Source organism: Panicum virgatum, chromosome 4K (genome assembly GCF_016808335.1).
Source record: "Panicum virgatum strain AP13 chromosome 4K, P.virgatum_v5, whole genome shotgun sequence".
NCBI classification, from domain to species: domain Eukaryota; kingdom Viridiplantae; phylum Streptophyta; class Magnoliopsida; order Poales; family Poaceae; genus Panicum; species Panicum virgatum.
The window spans coordinates 47,187,934-47,208,005 of NC_053139.1; the positions used below are offsets into that span (position 1 = coordinate 47,187,934).

At 47.6% G+C, this 20,072-nt stretch overlaps 1 protein-coding gene across 1 annotated transcript; it reads right to left on the reverse strand.

Annotated features, from left to right (window-relative positions):
• Window positions 1–996: 996 nt before the first annotated feature.
• LOC120704520 (serine/threonine-protein kinase ATR-like) lies at window positions 997–19,726 on the reverse strand. The gene is made up of 15 exons (XM_039988944.1): window positions 19,470–19,726; window positions 19,245–19,398; window positions 18,352–18,464; window positions 17,942–18,276; window positions 17,732–17,856; window positions 15,560–15,704; window positions 14,953–15,489; window positions 14,786–14,861; window positions 13,382–13,730; window positions 11,904–13,163; window positions 8,520–11,814; window positions 7,875–8,444; window positions 1,821–2,444; window positions 1,536–1,730; window positions 997–1,444 (listed from the first exon to the last, which is right to left on the reverse strand). Exons 1-15 carry the CDS (start codon window positions 19,627–19,629, stop codon window positions 1,277–1,279), a joined length of 8,106 nt encoding a protein of 2,701 aa, XP_039844878.1. The 5' UTR covers window positions 19,630–19,726; the 3' UTR covers window positions 997–1,276.
• Between the last annotated feature and the right edge of the window lie 346 nt (window positions 19,727–20,072).

Consider the following 20,072-nt stretch of genomic DNA (forward strand, 5'->3'; position numbering starts at 1 on the left):
GGGGACCAGATCACCCACTGGCCCTCGCTTGCAGGAGAGAGGAGACGACACACCGGGCAGGGGACGCATCATTGACGGATGCATTGACCTCTACTTTACTAGCAGATTAGTCTATATATATACATACATACTGTCTTCTTGAGCTGAGCTAATACAGAGTACTATACTAGTATAGTAGGCAGTAAGCTAATCGGTGTCCGGCCTGAATTTGTAACGGCCCTATCCGCATCTTTCATCTAACCTGATTGCTACCAGTTTCTCTTTTCTAATGCCCAGCAGCCTTGTAAAGGTGGTCAATCTAGACTCCAAAGTTTGTACTCTTCTTGTCGACTCAACAAAGCAAAGCAAGCAACCGTCGTCGCTTTTTCGTAATGCAAGGAATTTTTTTTGAAAATATAATGCGAGTGAGATGATGGCAATGTTAATCCTGAAAGAATGCCAGGGTTGCAACTAGCAGAGCAGAGAGAATCGCACGCGGTTCAGGAATCGGGTGGGAAGGCATGCGATGCAACAGAGAAGCTACTGCTCCGGTCCATCTTGGTTGAGGTGGACCCATGCATGAAGATGAAGGCCGGTGTCAGCCACTGCTAGTGCTAGCCAGAACACGAACCTGCACGCTCCGATGCTGGGCACGGCCGGCGGGATGGCATGGTGGTCCTGCCTCCTGGCCATGGCTCCTCCTCCCCGGCGCCGCCGCACTGTACGGTGCCCGCGCGACGCGGGCGTTCCACCACACTTGCAATGCATGATGGTGGCATGGTATGGGAGCCGATGGGCCGGCGTGCCGAGGAACGACGCCTGGTTCGTGCAATCATTGTGGAGACCAGCCCCGAGCCGACGCCACCGCCCATCATCGCCTGGCAGAGCTGACCTGCGCAGCAGACAGGCAGTGGCTGCTGGCACCCGTCGGCACAGCCACGGCACGACCCGTCTCAGGATTGCCGGCACACGGCGAGGTCAACGCCGACCCAGTGTCCTATCGGGTGCCTGTGCAGATCAAGGCAACGAAAACGCTTCGGATCCATGACGATGATCTGGTGTTCAATACAGAATGGCTGGAAGCTCCACAGGATGCATCAATATGCTCCCATATCGTCTTACGGGGATAACAAATTCACTCTCGCATCATCCTGCTAGCTATCTCAAGACCAAGCACAACAGCAGTGGGGCAGCGATAGGGCTAATAACAAAACGCCACCCTCTGCCCAAAGTTTCTGTCCACCTCTTGCTAGTAATCATGCTTATATACATACTACCTAATTGGAGAGGGGGCCTGTTAGAACCACGCCATCCACCAGATGTACATTTTGCCAAGGTTGCTGAGGGAGACTGCTTCAGCGATCAGGCGGCGTGCTTGGCCTTCCACGGAGAGAGGCAAGGAAGGGCTGGCTTTCACACCCACCACAACTCCCTCGAGCCTTGCTTTGATGTTAGTAATGGCCCTCTGGATGAATCGGTAAACAAGAAACAGATCAGAATCAGTGAGGTTTGTTTTTAGACATGTTAGACACAAACCCGATGCCTTACATCCGTACCTGTGCATGTGGGTTCTGGACCTCGCCTGCACTGGATTTGTTAGTTTTGGTCCACTCCACTAGCGGATCATGTATGAAGGTCTCAAGAACAGTCATTAGGGCCTCCTTGTGAGTTCTGAGAACCAATAGAGTGATTTCACAGACCTTAAGAAATATGCCTTCATATCCTGTGATACCCAAGCCATCAATCATGTTCTGCAGTCACAGGTTCACCAAAAAAAAGTTATAGGTCAAATACATGTAAAACTTGAAATACAAGAAACTAGGGAGACAAGCTTTCAGTACTTGTGTAAGCCTGAATGGCACCACCTCTGGCTTGTCCAGTAGCAACCCCCTATCAAACAAGCAGCTGAAATCCACATGAACGCAGTCCCCAGTTGTGGAGTCGAAAAGGATGTTTTCACCGTGCCTGTCACCAAGCCCAACAATGTGGCCAACCATTGACCACACTGCCGTGGTATGCGCATATGCCACTCTAGCACGAAACCATGCAGCTGGCTCAGAGAATGTTGTCAAGAACCATTTGTGGAAAACTGGGGGAAACATTGGAAGGATTTTAGTCTTCAGCATCTCATCGTCAGGCATTTTTCCATGGTATGTGTCATATATCCTCTTGATCTGTGGATTTGTTTTCATCCTATCAAACTTTCCTTGAGCTATGTAGATGTCCTGAAGAATATGACGAAGACCGCGAGTATTTGGAACCCATTCTACCATTCCACAATCTTCAGTAAGTGGTACCACTGCAAAGGTTCTGATATAAAGCTTTCTCCTGCGGCTCTCAGGGACCTTGGAGAGGAGACGGTTGATCATTGCATTGAACTCCATCATGCGTGAGTCTTTCCTAAGATCATCCTTAGGTTTGCATAGAAATGGGCGAGCAACTCCGTCGCTTCCGATGAAAACAACCTGAAGATTGAATGATCTGACTGTGAGTTGCTACCATCATAGTGAAGTATAGCAGGTCAATTGCTAACTCTGATACTTTCTGAACAATGAAGAATGAATGCACATCACACTAATAAACTTGTGGTAAAAGTAAAAATAACATTGTAACACTAGTATCACCTGTACAATACTCCAGTATTAGGCATTGTATAGGCCTGTGTATTGTATAGGCCCATATTTGGCGTGTCAGCCCATATTGGGCATGTACATCTTGTAATCCAAGCCATTGGCGCTATATAATGAAAGATCACCCCCTCCGGTTAGGGTGTGCGGTGTTTCCCCATCTCTCTACCCTTCTACATGGTATCACATGCCTAGGATCAATCTGATCTGGGCCTTCCTTCCGCTGCCCCTACGCTCCGCGATCCCCTCGCGGCGCGTCCACCCCATCGCGACGCCTAGACCGCCGCCTCCTCTGTGCGCCCTAGCCGTCGCCCTCCCGTCGCCAGGCCGCCACTCCCCCCGTGCGCCCTAGCGATCCTCCACCCCCCTGTCGCCATGTCGTCTTCAGCCCTTACCTCCTCGACCACGTCGAGCGCCGCCACCGGCCCTGGCGAGTCTGCGCCGGCCATCTTCATCCACCCAGCCGGCGCCGTGTGCGTGAAGACCCACGTCCCCTTCACGTTGGAGATCAACTCCAACTACCCGAAGTGGTCCTCCTACTTCAAGGTTCTGTGCGGCAAGTTCGGCCTCCGTCCGCACATCGATGCTCCCGGCACTCCCCTCCCCGCTGATCCACAGTGGGTCATCGCCGACTCTTGCGTCAAGAGTTGGCTCTTCGGTTCCGTCGACGACTCCGTCCTCGACCTCGCCTTGGCCGGCGATGACCAGACCGCCCGTGAACTCTAGGCGGTCATCGAGGAACTCTTCACCGCCAACCAGGAACCGCGCGCCGTCCTCCTTCTTGAGGAATTCCACACCCTCACGCAGGGTGATTCCACAATCTCGGAGTACTGCCAGCGCATCAAGTTGAAGGCTGCTGAACTATAGGCCATCGGCAACCCTATCCAGGGTTGCGCGCTCGTCCTCGCCATGCTGCGTGGCCTCAACCCTCGCTTCGCCAGCACCGTCAACGACATCACCAACTCCGCCGTCCTTCCGATGTTCTCCCGCGCCATGGACATGCTCGTCCTCAAGGAGACCCAGCTTGCTCACGATGAGAAAGCCATCGCCAACACCGCCCTCCTCGCGTCCGCCGGCTCCAGCTGCAGCAGCCCGGGCGGGTGCCGATCCAGCGCCATGCCCGCCTCCTCTGGTGGCGCCACTGGTGCTCAGTCGGCCCCTACCAAGTCTGGCGGCGGCTCCGGCAACAAGAAGGGTGGTGGCTTCCGGAAGGGCAACAGCGGCGGTAATGGTGGCGGCGGCCGCGCACAGCAGCAGGCCAACAGCGGTGCCTCCACCAGCAGCGCCCCTCAGCCCTATCGCCCCATGGGTCCGTGGCTCTGCTTCAACCCCTGGGCGCCACAGATGCCATCTCCAGTCCAGCAGCAGGGCTCTGGGGCATGGCGCCCTGGCATCCTGGGCGCTGCTCCTCAGGCGCACACCACCTTCGCCCCCCCTTCAGGTGTCCCCGCCGGCTCCCATGTGGGATCAGGCGGGCCTCGTCGCTGCCCTCAACCAGATGGCGCTGCAGAACTAGTCCACCTGGGTCATGGACTCTGGGGCCTCATCCCACATGAGCCCCACGGATGGTATACTCCTGTCCCGCCTCCCTCCCTCTCATCCTTCTATCACCTGGGTCATGGACTCTGGGGCCTCATCCCACATGAGCCCCACGGATGGTATACTCCTGTCCCGCCTCCCTCCCTCTCATCCTTCTATCACTGTTGGCAATGGTCAAACTATTCCTATCTCCTGTCGTGGCGAGTCAGTCCTTTCTACAGCAGCGTCCAATTTTCGTCTTAGCAATGTTCTAGTTGTCCCATCCCTTGTTCGCAACCTTCTTTCCGTTCACCAGTTTACTAGGGATAACAACTGTTCCATTGAATTTGACGCTATGGGTTTTTCTGTGAAGGATCTTCTGACCAAACGCGTGACTCTTCGCTGCAATAGTGCTGGCGACCTCTACACCCTCCCTGCCGCCCCACCAGCACCGCAAGCCCACCTCGCCATCTCCACCAACCTATGGCATCACCGTCTTGGTCATCCCGGCTCCTCCACCATCGACGTCCTTAGGAATAATCAGTTTATCCATTGTAATAAGGCAGCAAACTCTATTTGCCATTCGTGTCAGCTTGGGAAGCATGTGCGTCTCCCATTTTCTGCTTCTAGATCTTTCACTTCTAGGCCTTTTGAATTAATGCATTGTGATGTCTGGACGTCTCCCGTTACTGGTGTTGCTGGCGCACAATACTACCTCGTCATTCTTGATGAGTTCACTCATTTTTGCTGGACTTTTCCTCTCGTTCGCAAATCCGAGGTAGCTACCCATATTGCCCACTTCTGTACCCTAGTACAGACTCAGTTCAACCTTGCCATTCAATACTTTCAGGCTGATAATGGCAAAGAGTTCGTAAACAATGCCCTAGCTACACTCTTTAGCTCTTGTGGCATTCAATTGCGCCTCTCTTGCCCTTACACCTCCCAACAAAACGGCAAGGCTGAACGTGTCCTTCGCACACTTAATAACATCATCCGAACGCTGCTGATCCATGTGCACATGCCGCCTCCCTATTGGGCCGAGGCCCTCGCTACGGCGACCTATTTGCTAAATAGGCGCCCCAGCTCTGCTGTCCAGAACGGCATTCCCTTCTCGCTGCTATACGGCTCGCCACCGGACTACTCCCATCTCCGTGTGTTTGGGTGCCTTTGCTACCCAAATATGATCGCCACCTCCCGCCACAAGTTGGCACCTCGCTCTACAGCCTGTGTCTTTCTCAGATATCCCTCCTCTCATAAGGGGTATCGCTGTCTCGACCTCTCCATGCGTCGCATCATCATCTCTAGACACGTCGTCTTTGATGAGTCATGCTTCCCGTTTAGTCTCTACTCACCCAGGTCGTCTTCTAGCGATCTGGATTTTCTTCTTGCAGGCTCTGTCGTGCCGGTGCGTTGCACTGCTGCCACGGCCTCCCCCGCGGCTGCTCCGTCGCCTATCGACGTTGAGCAACCGCCTCCTCACCGGGCTCACTTGGAGGAGCTCCCCGACGACCCCGCCATCCTGTGGCATGGTCCTGTCGTCATTCCGGTACCTGGGCGACCAGCAGCAGCTCATCCACCTGCTGCGGCTGCTCATCCACCCGAAGCTGCCCCTGGAGCACCAACGGCCGTCCCTGCTGCACCAGTGCAGCTCCCGTCCCGGCCTTCGGCTGCGTCTACAGCCGGCACGCCCGGGACGACTCCCCTGGATTGGCTGCACCGCCGATCCAGCCTCCTTCGCCTCCCAGCCGACCTGTCACTCGGCAGCAGACCGGCTCGCTAAAGCCCGTCCACCGCCGCCGCAGCCACCTGCGCCCACGGCACAGGTCGCCCTCGTCTCCACTGCCGTCTCCCCGATACCGGGGAACTACAGGAGCGCTCTCGCCGACCCCCAGTGGCGTGCTGCCATGGCGAACGAGTACCAGGCTCTCATCGACAACGACACTTGGCGTCTCGTCCCGCGCCCACCCGGCGCGAAAGTTGTGACTGGCAAGTGGATTTACAAGCATAAATTCCACTCCGATGGTTCCCTTGCCCGTCACAAAGCTCGCTGGGTCGTTCGCGGCTTCACTCAGCCCCACGGCATCGACTACGATGAGACCTTCAGCCCCGTCGTCAAGCCGGTGACGATTCGCGTCGTCCTCAGCATCGCCGCTTCCCGGGGCTGGCCGATCCACCAACTGGACTTGAAGAACGCCTTTCTTCACGGACACTTGGAGGAGACCGTCTACTGTCAGCAGCCTCCGGGCTTTGTTGACCCTGCTCACCCTGACCATGTGTGTCTCCTGCAGCGATCTCTTTATGGTCTCAAGCAGGCCCCTCGCGCATGGTACCAGCGGTTCGCCACCTATCTCCGACAGCTTGGCTTTTCCGCTTCGGCGTCCGACACCTCCCTCTTTGTGCTTCAAGAGGGGGGCGCCACGGCGTACCTGCTCTTCTACGTCGACGATATCGTCCTGACGGCCTCGACTCCAGCTCTCCTGCAGTGCATCACCGAGCGTCTGCACTCGGAGTTCGCCATGACAGACCTCGGCGACCTCCACCACTTCCTCGGGATCTCCGTCACGCGCTCCTCCGATGGGCTCTTCCTCTCCCAGCGGCAGTACGCGCTGGACCTTCTTCAGCGGGTAGGCATGGCCGAGTGTCACTCTACTTCGACACCTGTTGACGCTCGCGCCAAGCTCTCTGCCACTGAGGGCTCCCCCGTCGCCGATCCCACCGAGTACCGGAGTCTCGCCAACGCCCTTCAGTACCTCACGCTGACCCGACTTGATCTTGCTTATGCAGTGCAGCAAGTCTGCCTGGCCGATCCCACCGAGTACCGGAGTCTCGCCAACGCCCTTCAGTACCTCACGCTGACCCGACTTGATCTTGCTTATGCAGTGCAGCAAGTCTGCCTGTTCATGCACGATCCGCGTGAGCCTCACCTTGCGCTGGTCAAGCGCATCCTCCGGTATGTGAAGGGCACCCTTTCGGCCGGTCTCCACATCGGCATTGGACCGGTCGACAAATTGGTCGCCTACTCTGACGCCGACTGGGCAGGCTACCCAGACTCCCGCCGCTCTACATCAGGCTTCTGTCTTTTTGGGAGACAGCCTGGTGTCCTGGTCATCCAAACGGCAAATCACGGTATCCCGGTCCAGTGCGGAGGCCGAGTACCGGGCGGTTGCTCACGTCGTCGCCGAGTGTTGCTGGTTGCGGCAACTTCTTCAGGAACTCCATATTCCGCTGAAGGTTGCTACAGTCGTCTACTGCGATAACGTCAGCGCTGTCTACATGACAGCCAACCCGGTCCACCACCGCCGTACCAAGCACATCGAGATCGACATCCACTTGGTCCGCGAGAAGGTGGCTCTTGGCGAAGTTCGTGTTCTTCATGTGCCGTCACAGTATCAGTTCGCTGATATTATGACGAAGGGGTTACCTGTTTAGCTGTTCCAGGATTTCAAGTCCAGTCTTTGCGTCCGACTGCCTGACGAAAGACTTCGACTGCGGGCGGGTATTAGGCATTGTATAGGCCTGTGTATTGTATAGGCCCATATTGGGCGTGTCGGCCCATATTGGGCGTGTACATCTTGTACTCCAAGCCATTGGTGATATATAATGAAAGGTCACCCCCCCCCCGTTAGGGTGTGCGGTGTTTCCCCATCTCTCTACCCTTCTACATCCAGAAATATTCAGCATCCAACAAAATTTAGAAAGACCTTGATAAGAAATTTAGTTTGGCTGGACAGTTGCTGCTCTTCTACGTACCTTCTTTGGTTTCTGAAGAGAGGAAAGAATTTCTGCTTCATCAGCTATTCCAGCTATCGTAGGATGCTCAGAAACTGAAAAGGGGTGAAAACCAGATTGGTCCGACATATTTGAATCATATGATGGCAGAGTCACAGTTAAAGCCTGTTGGACAGGTAAGATAATTCCTAGTGGCATCATTCTTTTCAAGGAACTAAACTCAGTTGAGATGTTAATTGTTTTCGCCTTTGGCTGCCCTGGATGAAAGCAGAGCTTAATGAGATGGTCTATCAGAGTAGGAAATTGATTGAACAATGCACTGTTTTGATTCCCATGCCGACGTCCTTTCTTTGCTGAATGTAATATTTCTGCAGCAGCATCTCGTCTTGCAGGCACTGTTGACTTCGACACTGCAGCCATCATCCAAAGGGCTTGTTGAGGGTATTCCCGTAAAACAGACGTGATGATGAATTTGACAATTCTGACAACTTCAGTATTTTGGTGACAGATGCGGGAGATCAACTGAGACAGCACAGTAAGCCACTGATATATTGGTAGATCCTTCACGCACCCACGGATGAGGCTTAACACCTGCAATGAGCTGATTATAAGTCTCTTAAACAGAATGAAAAGACAAATTTGAAAAGGATGTGCAATCAAATTTACCCTTCCATGGACCTCTTTCATGTGCTGATCAGAGGAAGATTCATCTTGGGTGTATATGCTTCCAAATTCAAACCAAAGAGTAAGCATTCGAGGAAGTGCTTGAAAAAGATTCTTATGCCCTCTGTGAAGTGCTTTTGCATAGCATAGTAGCACTCCCATAAGTGATTCCCACCAAGGCTTCTCTTTCTCTTCAGTTGCCCTGCTTACAGAGTTAGAAGAGCTAGAAAAGACTGGTCCAACTTTACAAGCAAACTTGTCATCTTCTTGCCGTTTCCTAGCATCAATAAGCAAATCATCAACAAACTTCGCCATGCAGAAAAAACCCTTTTCCCACTTGGGCCGCAATTCGGTTACTCTAGAATAGAGAGATTTGATATCTGCACTCTGTTTTTGCCCTGTATAGTGGATCCATCTAGTGTAGAGAAGCAGGGCTTTAGACACATCTGGATTCTCTTTTGATGCCTGTGTCGCAGAGATAGGAGGATTTGGCAAAGCAAGAGAGAGGCTACAAAGAGATGAAAGTACAGCACTTCCCAAAATTTCTGCAGGCATGTTGAGAAGTGTTTGCTGAAGTTCAGCTATAGCGCTATCGAATTTCCGTATATTCCAGAGATACTTCGCCTTCTCCATGTGAGCATTGGGGGCACCTGAAGCATCTGCTTCCAGTATTGCAAGGTGAGCTGTTTCATAATGACCAGCCAAACGGCAGAGCTTAGCATAATGAAGCCAGCTGTTCCCAACCTGAGCATGCATATGACTCTGACTAAAAACCATCCTTCGGAGAGCAAGTAAAGGCTCCCTTGTCCACAGAGACGGTTGTGTACATCTCAGACGGTTCTCCCAATCCTTTGCTAACTTCAGAAATTTCGGATCGTCTGCACTAAACGATTTATCAATAAATGACTTGTCTCCCAACAGGGAATTGAAGTCTTCCAACTCACGTAACATATGGAGCTTTACAACATAAGGATACGCACGCATATATGAGTCCATGCCTGCTGCAGCCAGAGGTACAAGCAGCGCTTGCTTGGACTGGAAAATTTGTTCAGCAACCAGAAACTGATCTTTGTTCATCATGGCCTTGAATATCTTAGCAAGATCCATGTCAAAAGAAGCATTGTTCTCAGAACCAGTAAACACCAGACCCTGGTCTGCCCCGGTCAGATATTCATCCATGAGATCCCATCTCCCCAATCGCCACGCTGCTCGCACTCCCTGCATGCACCAAGTTTTCTTATACTGGGGTATGTTGTGCACCAAACCATCCACATGGGCTATCATGGCTTGAAGGTGGCACATGTTTAGCAAACAATTAAGAACATCAGATTGTCTATGAACAGAGGTAGGTTCCATGTGCAAGGCCTGTTCACACAAGGTCAATACTTCGGCCCAGTTTCCAGCTTTCTCATTAATTATAAGCTGATCTTGCAGGCTTGATGATTTCCTCAGATTAGCTAAACCGAGGAGGCCGTCAGGCTCATCCAATCCTCCATATATTTCCATAAGAAAAGATATGTCACCATCTGAAAAGTTGCCACTACACTCTGCGGCTGGATTGGAGGAACCCGAATTCTCCTGGACATGAGATTCAAAGTACATTAGAGCACGAGCATGAGCTTGACATCTAAGCGAGGCCCTTGCTAGAGTAACTCTAGGTATAGCAGCCAGCAACTCAGCAACATTGCTACACTGCACCAGCATTTGATTCTGTTCATAATCAGAACATGTTCCGCCTTTCAGTTTACCTCCATACTTTCCAGCCATGGCATAACTAGACTGTGACAATACAATTTCATGTTTGAGGTCATCAACCCATTGCCCAAGGTTATCAAGTAAAGTGAAGATGGCTTGAATACAGACCTCACTCTGTCCCCCTGCAATTCCATGAACAGCAGCTCCACTACTTTCAGAAGCAGCAGCATTGAGAACGCACAGGATTTCCTCAGTAATGCTTTGACGAGCCTCTGGGATACCATAGCAGACAACATTTAAGACCAAGTATGGTAGGAGATAGATTGCAGTTGGCATATCATGCCGAATAATTCCACGGCATGCACTAAAAATACCAGAACGGGATCCAGTTGCATGTGATGTCAACCTTCTAATCCAGTAGTATATCCACCTTCTAAAAGACATTTTTGGGCGGTATATTGGGCCGAGTGGAGCAGAATCAGTTGGGTTACGAAGATGAAATCTTGATGTTAAGCACGGGGCAATTATTTCCTTGACATAGTCTGAGAAACGGTCCCACAACTTCTTGCCCCTGTAGCTCTCGTCACTAGGTGAAGATTGGCAACCAGCCAATTTTAGTAGCTCCTGGATAGCCAAGGCAGCAGAATCGTGCACTGTTGTGTCAGCGGCAGCTCTGAATGCCCTTGCAAGATGCTTGTGGATCAACTCAAATATAAGATCATCGTCTGAACATTTTATCTTAAAGCGCTCACAAGAAATTACCTTTACCTTAGCAGGATCAACAGCACCCAGTGCACCAAGACAGTCTGCACAAACTATTTTCAGTCTCTGGCCAACATTAGTCCTTGATTGCTCTGCACATCCTTTGAGTAAAGCCATAATTAAAGAGCTTATTACATCCAAATGAGCAATATCTTCACCAATGATGAGAGCAGTCAAATCCTCCCTTCTGGCATTAAATAATTTACTCAGCTCACAAGCTACCATGTACCTCACATTTAAGCTTTCATGGTTAAGACCATTAACAGCATCCTTCAGATGATCTTGCAGTGTCATTAGCCCTCTAGCTTCCTGTATTACCTTGTTTACTTCTGATAAAGATTGTAGACTAGGCAACAGTGGTAGTTCACGTATATGTTGCTCTAGCAAACTGTTATTTTTCACAAGTTCTTCTAGGATTTCAACAATTTTACTCAGGTGCACAGAAGGGCATACTTTGCACTTTTCTAGAGATGGAATGAAAGCAGCTACAACTTGGGACATAACATATTTGATACTATTTGGTGATACTTCAGCCAACTGCTTTATGAAGAAATGTAAGACATCAAGACCATCCATCTGAAGACCTTCCTTATCAATAGCAAAAATCAACAGAACCATAATCTTTGGCGTATGTGTACTCAAACAAGGGCCCATCATCTCAACCAATTTCCTTATTCGCTGGAGAGCTTGTTTTTGAAGCTGCATGTCATCGGAGTGGAGCATCTTCTTGTCAATGCTATTGAGAAGGCGGACAAAATCATTCCTCAAAAACTGAGGAAGATTTTCATTGCCTGTAAGAATTCTAGCAATATTCTGAATTATTGGTGAAATTTTTGCTGCCCTGAAAATTAATATATCATTAGAAAATTGTTCCTAATTACCTAAAGTAAGTTTATATCGAACTGCATGCCCAGTGGAAAGAAGATTCACCTTATATCAGTCTCAATCTGATCAGATTCCCCAGGAAAACATACAATTTCGTCAAGCAGTGTTGGCAAAGCAGCTGCAAATAACTCTTTGCTACCAGTTTCTGTCTCATTCTTATAAAATTGTAGAACAGATGGTAAATGCTGCCCATCATCATAAAAAAGAGCAAAGCAGAGAACTGTGGGCAACCAATTTATGATCAGTTGTACTAGTTCAGTGTTTAGATGGCTTGCCAGTTCACGCAGAGTAATAATGGCGTGGTTATTGTTTGGGAGCGACACAATGAGCTTCGGTATAACTGATGGAACCATTCTCTCAATCAGCTCTTTGGTCTTAATACCTACAACATCCTCAGCGAATTCCTTAATCATTATGGGATGTGTCACAAGTCTAGATGACAGATAATTATATAAATTGTCTCTAGCATTTGAGTACTTTGAGAGGAAGTGATCCAATCCTCCTTTGAAACAGTATGTGCAGCATCTATGAATTAATCTCAAAGCAGTCATCCTTATGATGGAATTATGACTATCAAGCTGATCAATCAGTAACACAAATGAGCAGAAGAAAACTTTTCCATGAATATCACTAACTTTCATGATTGTACCAATTGATTCCAGAAGTGTCAGAAGAATATGAGAATCTTCAGCTTCAGTGAAAGCACATTTTATTTTGTCCATGAATTGAAGTTCTTCAGTCCCACCATCCTTTCCCAGTCCATCAGAAAACAAAACATCCATAACATTTCTTTCCAAGAAGCAGCAGACTACACCAGAAAATGCTTCCCTGACAGCTTTCATTTGATGAAGTAGTAGAAATTCAAAACACTGAACCCACTGAGTTCTCATCTCAAGCAGAACATGTCTGCTAGAATGCCTCAATATCCGCGGCAAAACTTCAACCCAATAAACTATAGATTCCTCAGAAGTCTCTGCATAGAGAAACTTGAAAAAGAGAGTGTGGGCCTTGGAGATGTTAATATTGAAGTCCACATTCTCAACATGTACCAGTGCAGTGTCCATGATAGAAATTTTGTCTTCATTCTGGACAATTCTATTCCTGATATCACATTGAGGGCACCAGAAACCTCTTGAGAGAAGATCTAATGTTGACACAGGTTGTTCAGAGTGCTTGTCCAAGAATAGATTGCAATGGTTCCCCACATTGTCAGTGCAATCAGCGGTTCCATTTAAGCAAGATAAAAAACCAAGCGAAAAGGCCATACTTTTCCCCACTGTCTCGAGTCCTAAAGCACCCACTGACCTGTAGCAAGCAAACACGACAAGGCACAGTAAAATATCACCATAAAATTGTGGAACTGCATTAATTTGAGAACAAAATTCGAAGGCTAGATTACATATACTGCATAACAAATAAAGTATGTCCCAATATGGCATTTTCCTGTTGTGTTTATTACATTACTTAAACTGGAAAAGTACATCTAATCTAAAATCATGAAAGGGGGAAGTATGTCCACTCACTCAAGTTTCCTAAACATTGCTCCAAGCATCTTAGGACCAGAGTACAACACAATTATGGGTAGTGACATAATTGACTCATTTTGAATCTCAGCAGTTCCATTACAGATAGCCAAATCAAGGACTTCAAGATCGCATCCAGCATTCAGTTTAATGCCAACCTTTGCAATGGTTTGAATCAAAAGACATTTAATCTTGTAGTCTGAACTGGTTTGAGTGACAACATGACCATCATCCAACATCATTTTCAACATGTTGATGAGGTCAGAATATATTGGATGAACAAAATGTGTACCATCACCAATAAACTGAGATTCATCTTCAAACAGTTTAGCATGTTCAGGAAGACTGACTGCACCAGAATTCAACAAAAAAGGTAAGCTACTAAAGTTGAAGTAAAGAGAGGCACAACTCTGATCACCATACACTCAGGAAGGTAAAGCCTAGCATAAGGGCAAGCATACATAACTTGTATGCTTGTGCTTGGGGAAAACAGATCCCTTATATATGCTCCTCTCCCTCCATTCCAAAATGTATGTCGTTTTAGTTTTGTCCTACGTCAAACTTCTCTAACTTTGACCAAAGTTATAGAAAAAAAAATTGACATCTACAATGCCAAATAAATGCAGTAACAAGACACATTTTGTGGTGGATTTAATGAAATGAAACTGATTCGATGTTCTAGATGTTGGTGTATTTTTTCTATAAATTTAGACAGAGTTAGAGAAGTTTGACTTAGGACAAAACTAAAATGACCTACATTTTTTGGAATGGAGGGAATACCATTTTTAACAAGCCTAGATGTCCTAATATTTGCAGTCTTGTCGATGCTTTTGTTCAGGAGAGGATGGCGCAACTGTGCAAGCTTGCAAGGGTGTATAATCTGCAGTAGCACAAACAGCTCACTGTGCATGTTAACTAAGCGCTTATCTGCCCATACAGCTTCAGGTTAATTTGCGGTTGCTTTGCAGCACAGTAGTGCTTATGTTCAAATGCTGCTGTGGAAAAACAGCCCAGGAAAACCTTGAGTTCATTTTGGCACATGTTAAGTTTGACAAATTATGTTTCCCAGAGTCTCACAATCCACTTACTTGTTCCTTTTTTTTTCACAACAGTACCTCCGTCTACAAGACTACAACTTGATTTTGAAAAAAAAAATAGCCAAAGGGGTCATGCCAAACAGAACTGTAGTAATCTACCACAATGCCAAATGGTATGTAACAAGGTCTTAAAAACTAGGAAGTATTGCCAAACTTTTAAAGGGAAACTAAGCAAGTAATGCATATTCAAAGATCTACGTAAACAAATAAACCTGGTATTTCAAAGACAGTCATAAGGCCCACACCAAGACATGCACAAAATGAAAAATGCTGCAAAATTAATAACATGCAGAAATAGAAGGCTTACATTGGAGAAGCATTACAGTATGAAGAGCTTCAAAATACAGTGGCGCATCAAAGGAAAACATGTTTCTCTGGGTTATCTGCATGATTTAACAATTTTTAGGATGCACAGCTGGAAATAAAAACACAGGCTAGATCAATTAATATGCTGGTCTCTGATGATTTGCCTACCTGTTTGTGAATCCAGGAAATCCAGGAAAGGACTTGCTTAGAAACTCGGGTAAACAGACTTGTCTTTGAATAAACACATAACGAAAGACACAGCAGACTAATCACCTCTATAGCAGTCTCAGGGTCTAATGGAGTAGTCTCATAATTGTCTGGCGATAGGGACTTAATCAGTGAAAATAAAGACTGTCGAAGAGCATAGCCATAATCTTCTTTTAGCTTGAATCCAACACCAGCAGAAAACCCTGATTCGTTCATCTTTTGACGTTTGGAAAAACTGCTTTCCTCATTCTGTGATATTCTTTTCTGGCCAACTTTTGGCAAGTCAAAATTTTCAGATCTTGCCTGAGGGCTGCTTTGACTGTTACCATCATCAAGAGTAAAGAAGTCTTGACCAAATTTGCTGATAACCACTCGAATGCATTCAATCAGTTTGCTGCAAGGTTTTGGCAAGCAGAGCAATTTCAGAAAGATTTCTGGTTTCCATAGTTGAATAGAGCAGAGTTCAATTATTCTCTTGTATGCGGTGTACATTGCAACCTGAAAAGGAGTAGCGGTTAGTAGAATGAAGTATGCTTAGAACCTGGGTAAGTCAAATTGGTCCTCGAACCTGAAGTTCTGCACTTTTGCTGGCCTTTACTGCTCTTTGGAGGACATTAACAATATCAGCAGCTGTAGATTCAACAACATAACCAGGACATGAAGAATGCAGTGCATGAAGACACGCTCCCATTGAAAAGTCATAATCTGCATCTCTGCAGAAACCAAGATATAGCATATTGGTACATGACGATGTCTGGATTCCAATGAACAAGGGGAAACCAAAACCTACATTGTAAGTTGCTACCTCTATTTCATATATAAGTCATTTTAGACTTGTAAGGAAGTCAGGAATTACTAGCAGTGTAGCTTACAAAATTGACATTCAAGACCTTGTTCATTAGAGATATGTTTTTCCTCTAAAGGTATCTAATTCTGAATTCTCTCACCAACAGGAGACATGGGGGAATGATGACGCATTCATTGATAAATGATAAGAATAGAATCATTGAGCATGGGCATAATAGGAACAAAATATAATGACCGAAGTGACACATATTTTATGAAGAGCTGTAAGGGCAGTCCCAATGGAATGACTAGGATGGTTTCTGTAGCATTAATTACGATGTCATGTAAGAAAAATGGTGGTGTGGCAGTAGAGTTAAGGAAGAGAGAAGGAAACCGTCACTCATGCAAGAAACCATCTCGTTGTGAAAACCAAAAGGGGGAGTAAAAGAGAGAGAAGAGAGGGGATTGGATGATAATTGGCAGTAGAGTTAAGGAAGAGAGCGAAGGAAACCGTTTCTCGTGCAAGAAACCATCTCGGTGCAAAAACTGAGGAAGGGGGAGGGAGGATAGGGAGAAGAAAGGAAAGAGAGGAGACTAGGAGAGGATTGGATGGTAATTTATTTTGATTTTTGAAGAGACCGACCACTATTGTCAATATGACATGGCAACTATGGAAACAACATGATACTATTTGGGTTGGGAGTGCTGCAAAAGGTTAAAACAGCCTACATTCGGAACCGGATGGATTATGGATTTTTCACATGAGGTAGGGAGAAGTGGTATGCTTGATTGCAGTTTCCATTGACCTCAAACCTCACTATAGTTATAGGAATCGTAACTGGATTTAGTTTAAATTTGAATATCGTATTTGTTGGAGTATATTGAGCCCATGTATAGAGGCCCATCTAGAGGCCCATGTGTAGGTACTATTTATACCCACCCTTCTAGGGTTGGAGGAATACAACAACAACTATTATCCTCCTACATGGTACCAGAGCCGAGGTCCTGGGTTCGATCCCTCCCGGCCACGCATTTCCGCTGCGCGATTTCCCCTGCGTCTCTCGTGTGCTGAGACCTGCTGCGGGCTACGCCGGGCACTAGAACCTGCTGCGGGCTACGCCGGGCTCGCACGCCGTAGGGGGAATGTTGGACCAAGGATAAAGGCCCCCACCCCTCCCACTATAACACCTGGGTTTTATGGTCGGGTTGGCTAGGTGGGGCGCGCTAACAGTATTTAATGATCACAGAACCACTTATTTGCTATGCAATTTTTTTTAAATAGTTACGTTGGTGCAGTATAACTGTTAGCTGGTTTGCATTCAGCATGCGTGTAGGTTGGCAGCACATTCTTCACTTAAGTTGGTGCAAGGTTGGAGAAAATAATAGGATATTTGGTTATATGATCAACTTGGAAGGACGGTGATGCACGTGGGCACATGAGAAAGGAAAATTAATTGAACATGCAGGGCCATGGAGTCACAGTTGATATGCTTGCATGCCTTTGTTGAAAAAACGATTGTTGATCTCTTCTAGTTTATCTAGCTTTTACATGCTTGATTTTTTTCCCAGTTGAGCAATACAGCAAAACAATACTGATGTTGCAGCTGTGGGCCAGTTCTCATACAGAAAATGGTTACAGCTAGATTCAAATTTGAATATGAAAAAAAAATGCATAACCAAGCAACTTACCAATGTCAGCTAACTTCTTAATTTACAATTTTTACAGAGAGAAGTTCTCAGTTATAGTATACACAGGGCCAGGAGCATCATAAAAGGACAGAAATAGGCTAGTAAAGTAACATCCTGCAAAGAAGCTAAAGAAAACATATGCAAAGTATAATCTAGCATAACAATATTTGGACAATATTTTACTCAAGATCCAATTCCAACATATCTCTCCTCAAATGGTGTAGTAATTTCAACAACGGGAAGCAATGAGTACTAACGTGATTACCTGATATCAGAAAGTTCAGCAACATCTTGGCCCAAAATGCATGTGATTGAACGGATAATATTTTCTAGAGGAAGAATCTCATCAGTCATCACTGTGGCAACAATGCGTGCAAAATCAAAACAAACCTGTGGCAACAGATCGAACACAGGCAAGTTAAAGATACACAGGGATAACCAAAAGTTAAAACTATTTATAAAGGTTGATGCCAACCTTGTGCAGAGAACCATCCCCATAGCAGAGAATAGAACAAGCAGCAGAAACAAATGACATGTTAACGAGCCCATCAACATACAAGGTCCCATCTGCAAGACACTTGTTAACTAGTTTAATCAGTGAAGTGGCAAATGGACGCCATCTTGCATCGCCTGTCAGATCAACCAGCACGCCAGGTCCATTCTTAGGTTGGCAACTGGCTGGGAGCTCACTATAAGGCCCAGGTGAGTCTAATATATTTGAGAAGGATCCACAGAGGCATTTAACTAAACACCTTCCAGGAGGCATACCACTAGGACTCTCATCATGCATTGATGCCACATATAGTAGATCTGTTGGATTGGACAAGGTCAAGTTTCAGCCTTTCTGCATAATTAAAGATTAAGAGCACAAAGCAAAGCACATACCTTCTACTGCGACCATAGCATCCAAGAAGAATTGTCTGTAGGCTTCTCGGTCACCTGTGCGAAGAATGGAGAGCAGATTCCAAACTGCATTGAATATAAGTTCATGGCTCGACCTGCAACAGCGAAGAAACAGCATACATGTAAATGACAGGTGGGGATGTCTAACAGGTGGAATCTGCTGGTGTGACACTTAGATAACACAACTGTACCAAATTACTTACAAAGACTGCAAGTATAACAGTTACACAAACTTTTCCCCGAGGAATACAAATAACTATCTGCTGTCCTTAGCCTACAAGGCCATTCTTTCACTCCCAGCAAGACCATGAAAGGTAAATTTATGTCCAGTTGCAGGTAGCTTTCTACTATGCACATTTTAGAGTTTTAGGGACGTAGCTCCGTCTTAAGCAACCATCATTCAGCTTACAGCACAACTGATGGCACACAGCCCCATCAGGACAGTGACAGCACTCCCCTCTTATCGTGTTGCAAGTGCTGGGACACACAGCCGCAACTACAAACAATAATAGGAAGCAAAACACCTACGATGTAACCGACAGCTTCTCCACAGCTCAGATCATCCTGAACGAGTTCTTAATTGAATAATTAATACACATTTCCCTCAAAAAGAAAAATAAGACACATGTAGCCTTTGGCCACTGAAGCAAGCGCACGAGTGCACACACATTATCAGCTAAATCCGTCACATGTCTGGATGGGAAACAAATGAGTATGGAATCAAATGGACAGTGTATGGAAGTTAGCAAAAATATGTACAGCCCACGTGGTCCCAATGAAATTACACATTCATACCGCAATCTATTCCAGGATGAAAGGAAACACAAATATTAGGAGCGATTGGACTAGGGTTCTGTGGAGGGAAGATGGGGTACCTGAAATCGGGCTCGGCGAGGAAGGGGAGGATGCGGCCGATGACGCTGATGACGTCGGCGGCGCGGCCGTTGTAGAAGACCCCTGGGAACTTGAGCGCCGTGTAGGCGACCAGCTTGAGCAACGCAATGACCTCCCGGAGCTCTCTCTTGGATGCTGCGCGCGACCACGGCAACGGGTCAGCTGAAACAAATGTGGAGCGAGGGAGGGGAGGGCGGCGCACGAACCTTTGGGGGAAGGGATGACGTAGTCGCGGAGGAGGTTGGGGAGGACCTCGCGGAGCTTGACCTCGAGGTGCGCGGAGCCCGGGGCGGAGCCGGCGGAGGCGGTGGTGGAGGAGGCGATGAGCTCGCGGAGCTCGTGGATGTAGGTGAAGTGGCTGGCCATCGCCGGCGCCGGAGCGGGGCGGCAGCGGAAGGGTTCGGCGGCTGCCGCCGCCACTTTTTCCGTCCTTAATTTCGAACGGAAAGGGAGGGGACGGACTCTCTCACCGCCTGCTGCCTGCCTCCCACGCAGGAGAGAGGCTTCGTGGGCTTATTTGGGCCGCCAAGCAGGGGGAGAAAATTGGGCTTGGGCGTTCATGGGCCTTGGGGTTGAAGCCAATTTGGACTCATCAGGATGGATACCTTTCTTCGAGTTGAACAGTTAGTTCATGATGAGGAGGACAGGAACAGGAGGTTCAGTTGCAGGTTGCAGCAGCGAGTGAGAGTGGCCATCTCATCTCATCGCTAGCTGATGCCTGATTGATGAGTCGCCGTCATTTTTGGGAAGAGAGCCTGCTTAATATTGGTGAGCCTCAACTTGTCTGAACTGTCCGGCTTGGCTCTTGA

Coding starts and splice junctions, on each gene's coding strand:
- LOC120704520 (XM_039988944.1), bottom strand. CDS start 19,629: ATGGCCAGCCACTTCACCTACATCCACGAGCTCCGCGAGCTCATCGCC. Junction 18,465..19,244: donor CTCGCCGAGCCCGATTTCAG/GTACCCCATCTT, acceptor TCGCTGTTGCAG/GTCGAGCCATGAACTTATAT. Junction 15,490..15,559: donor GCAAAAGTGCAGAACTTCAG/GTTCGAGGACCA, acceptor ACTCCTTTTCAG/GTTGCAATGTACACCGCATA.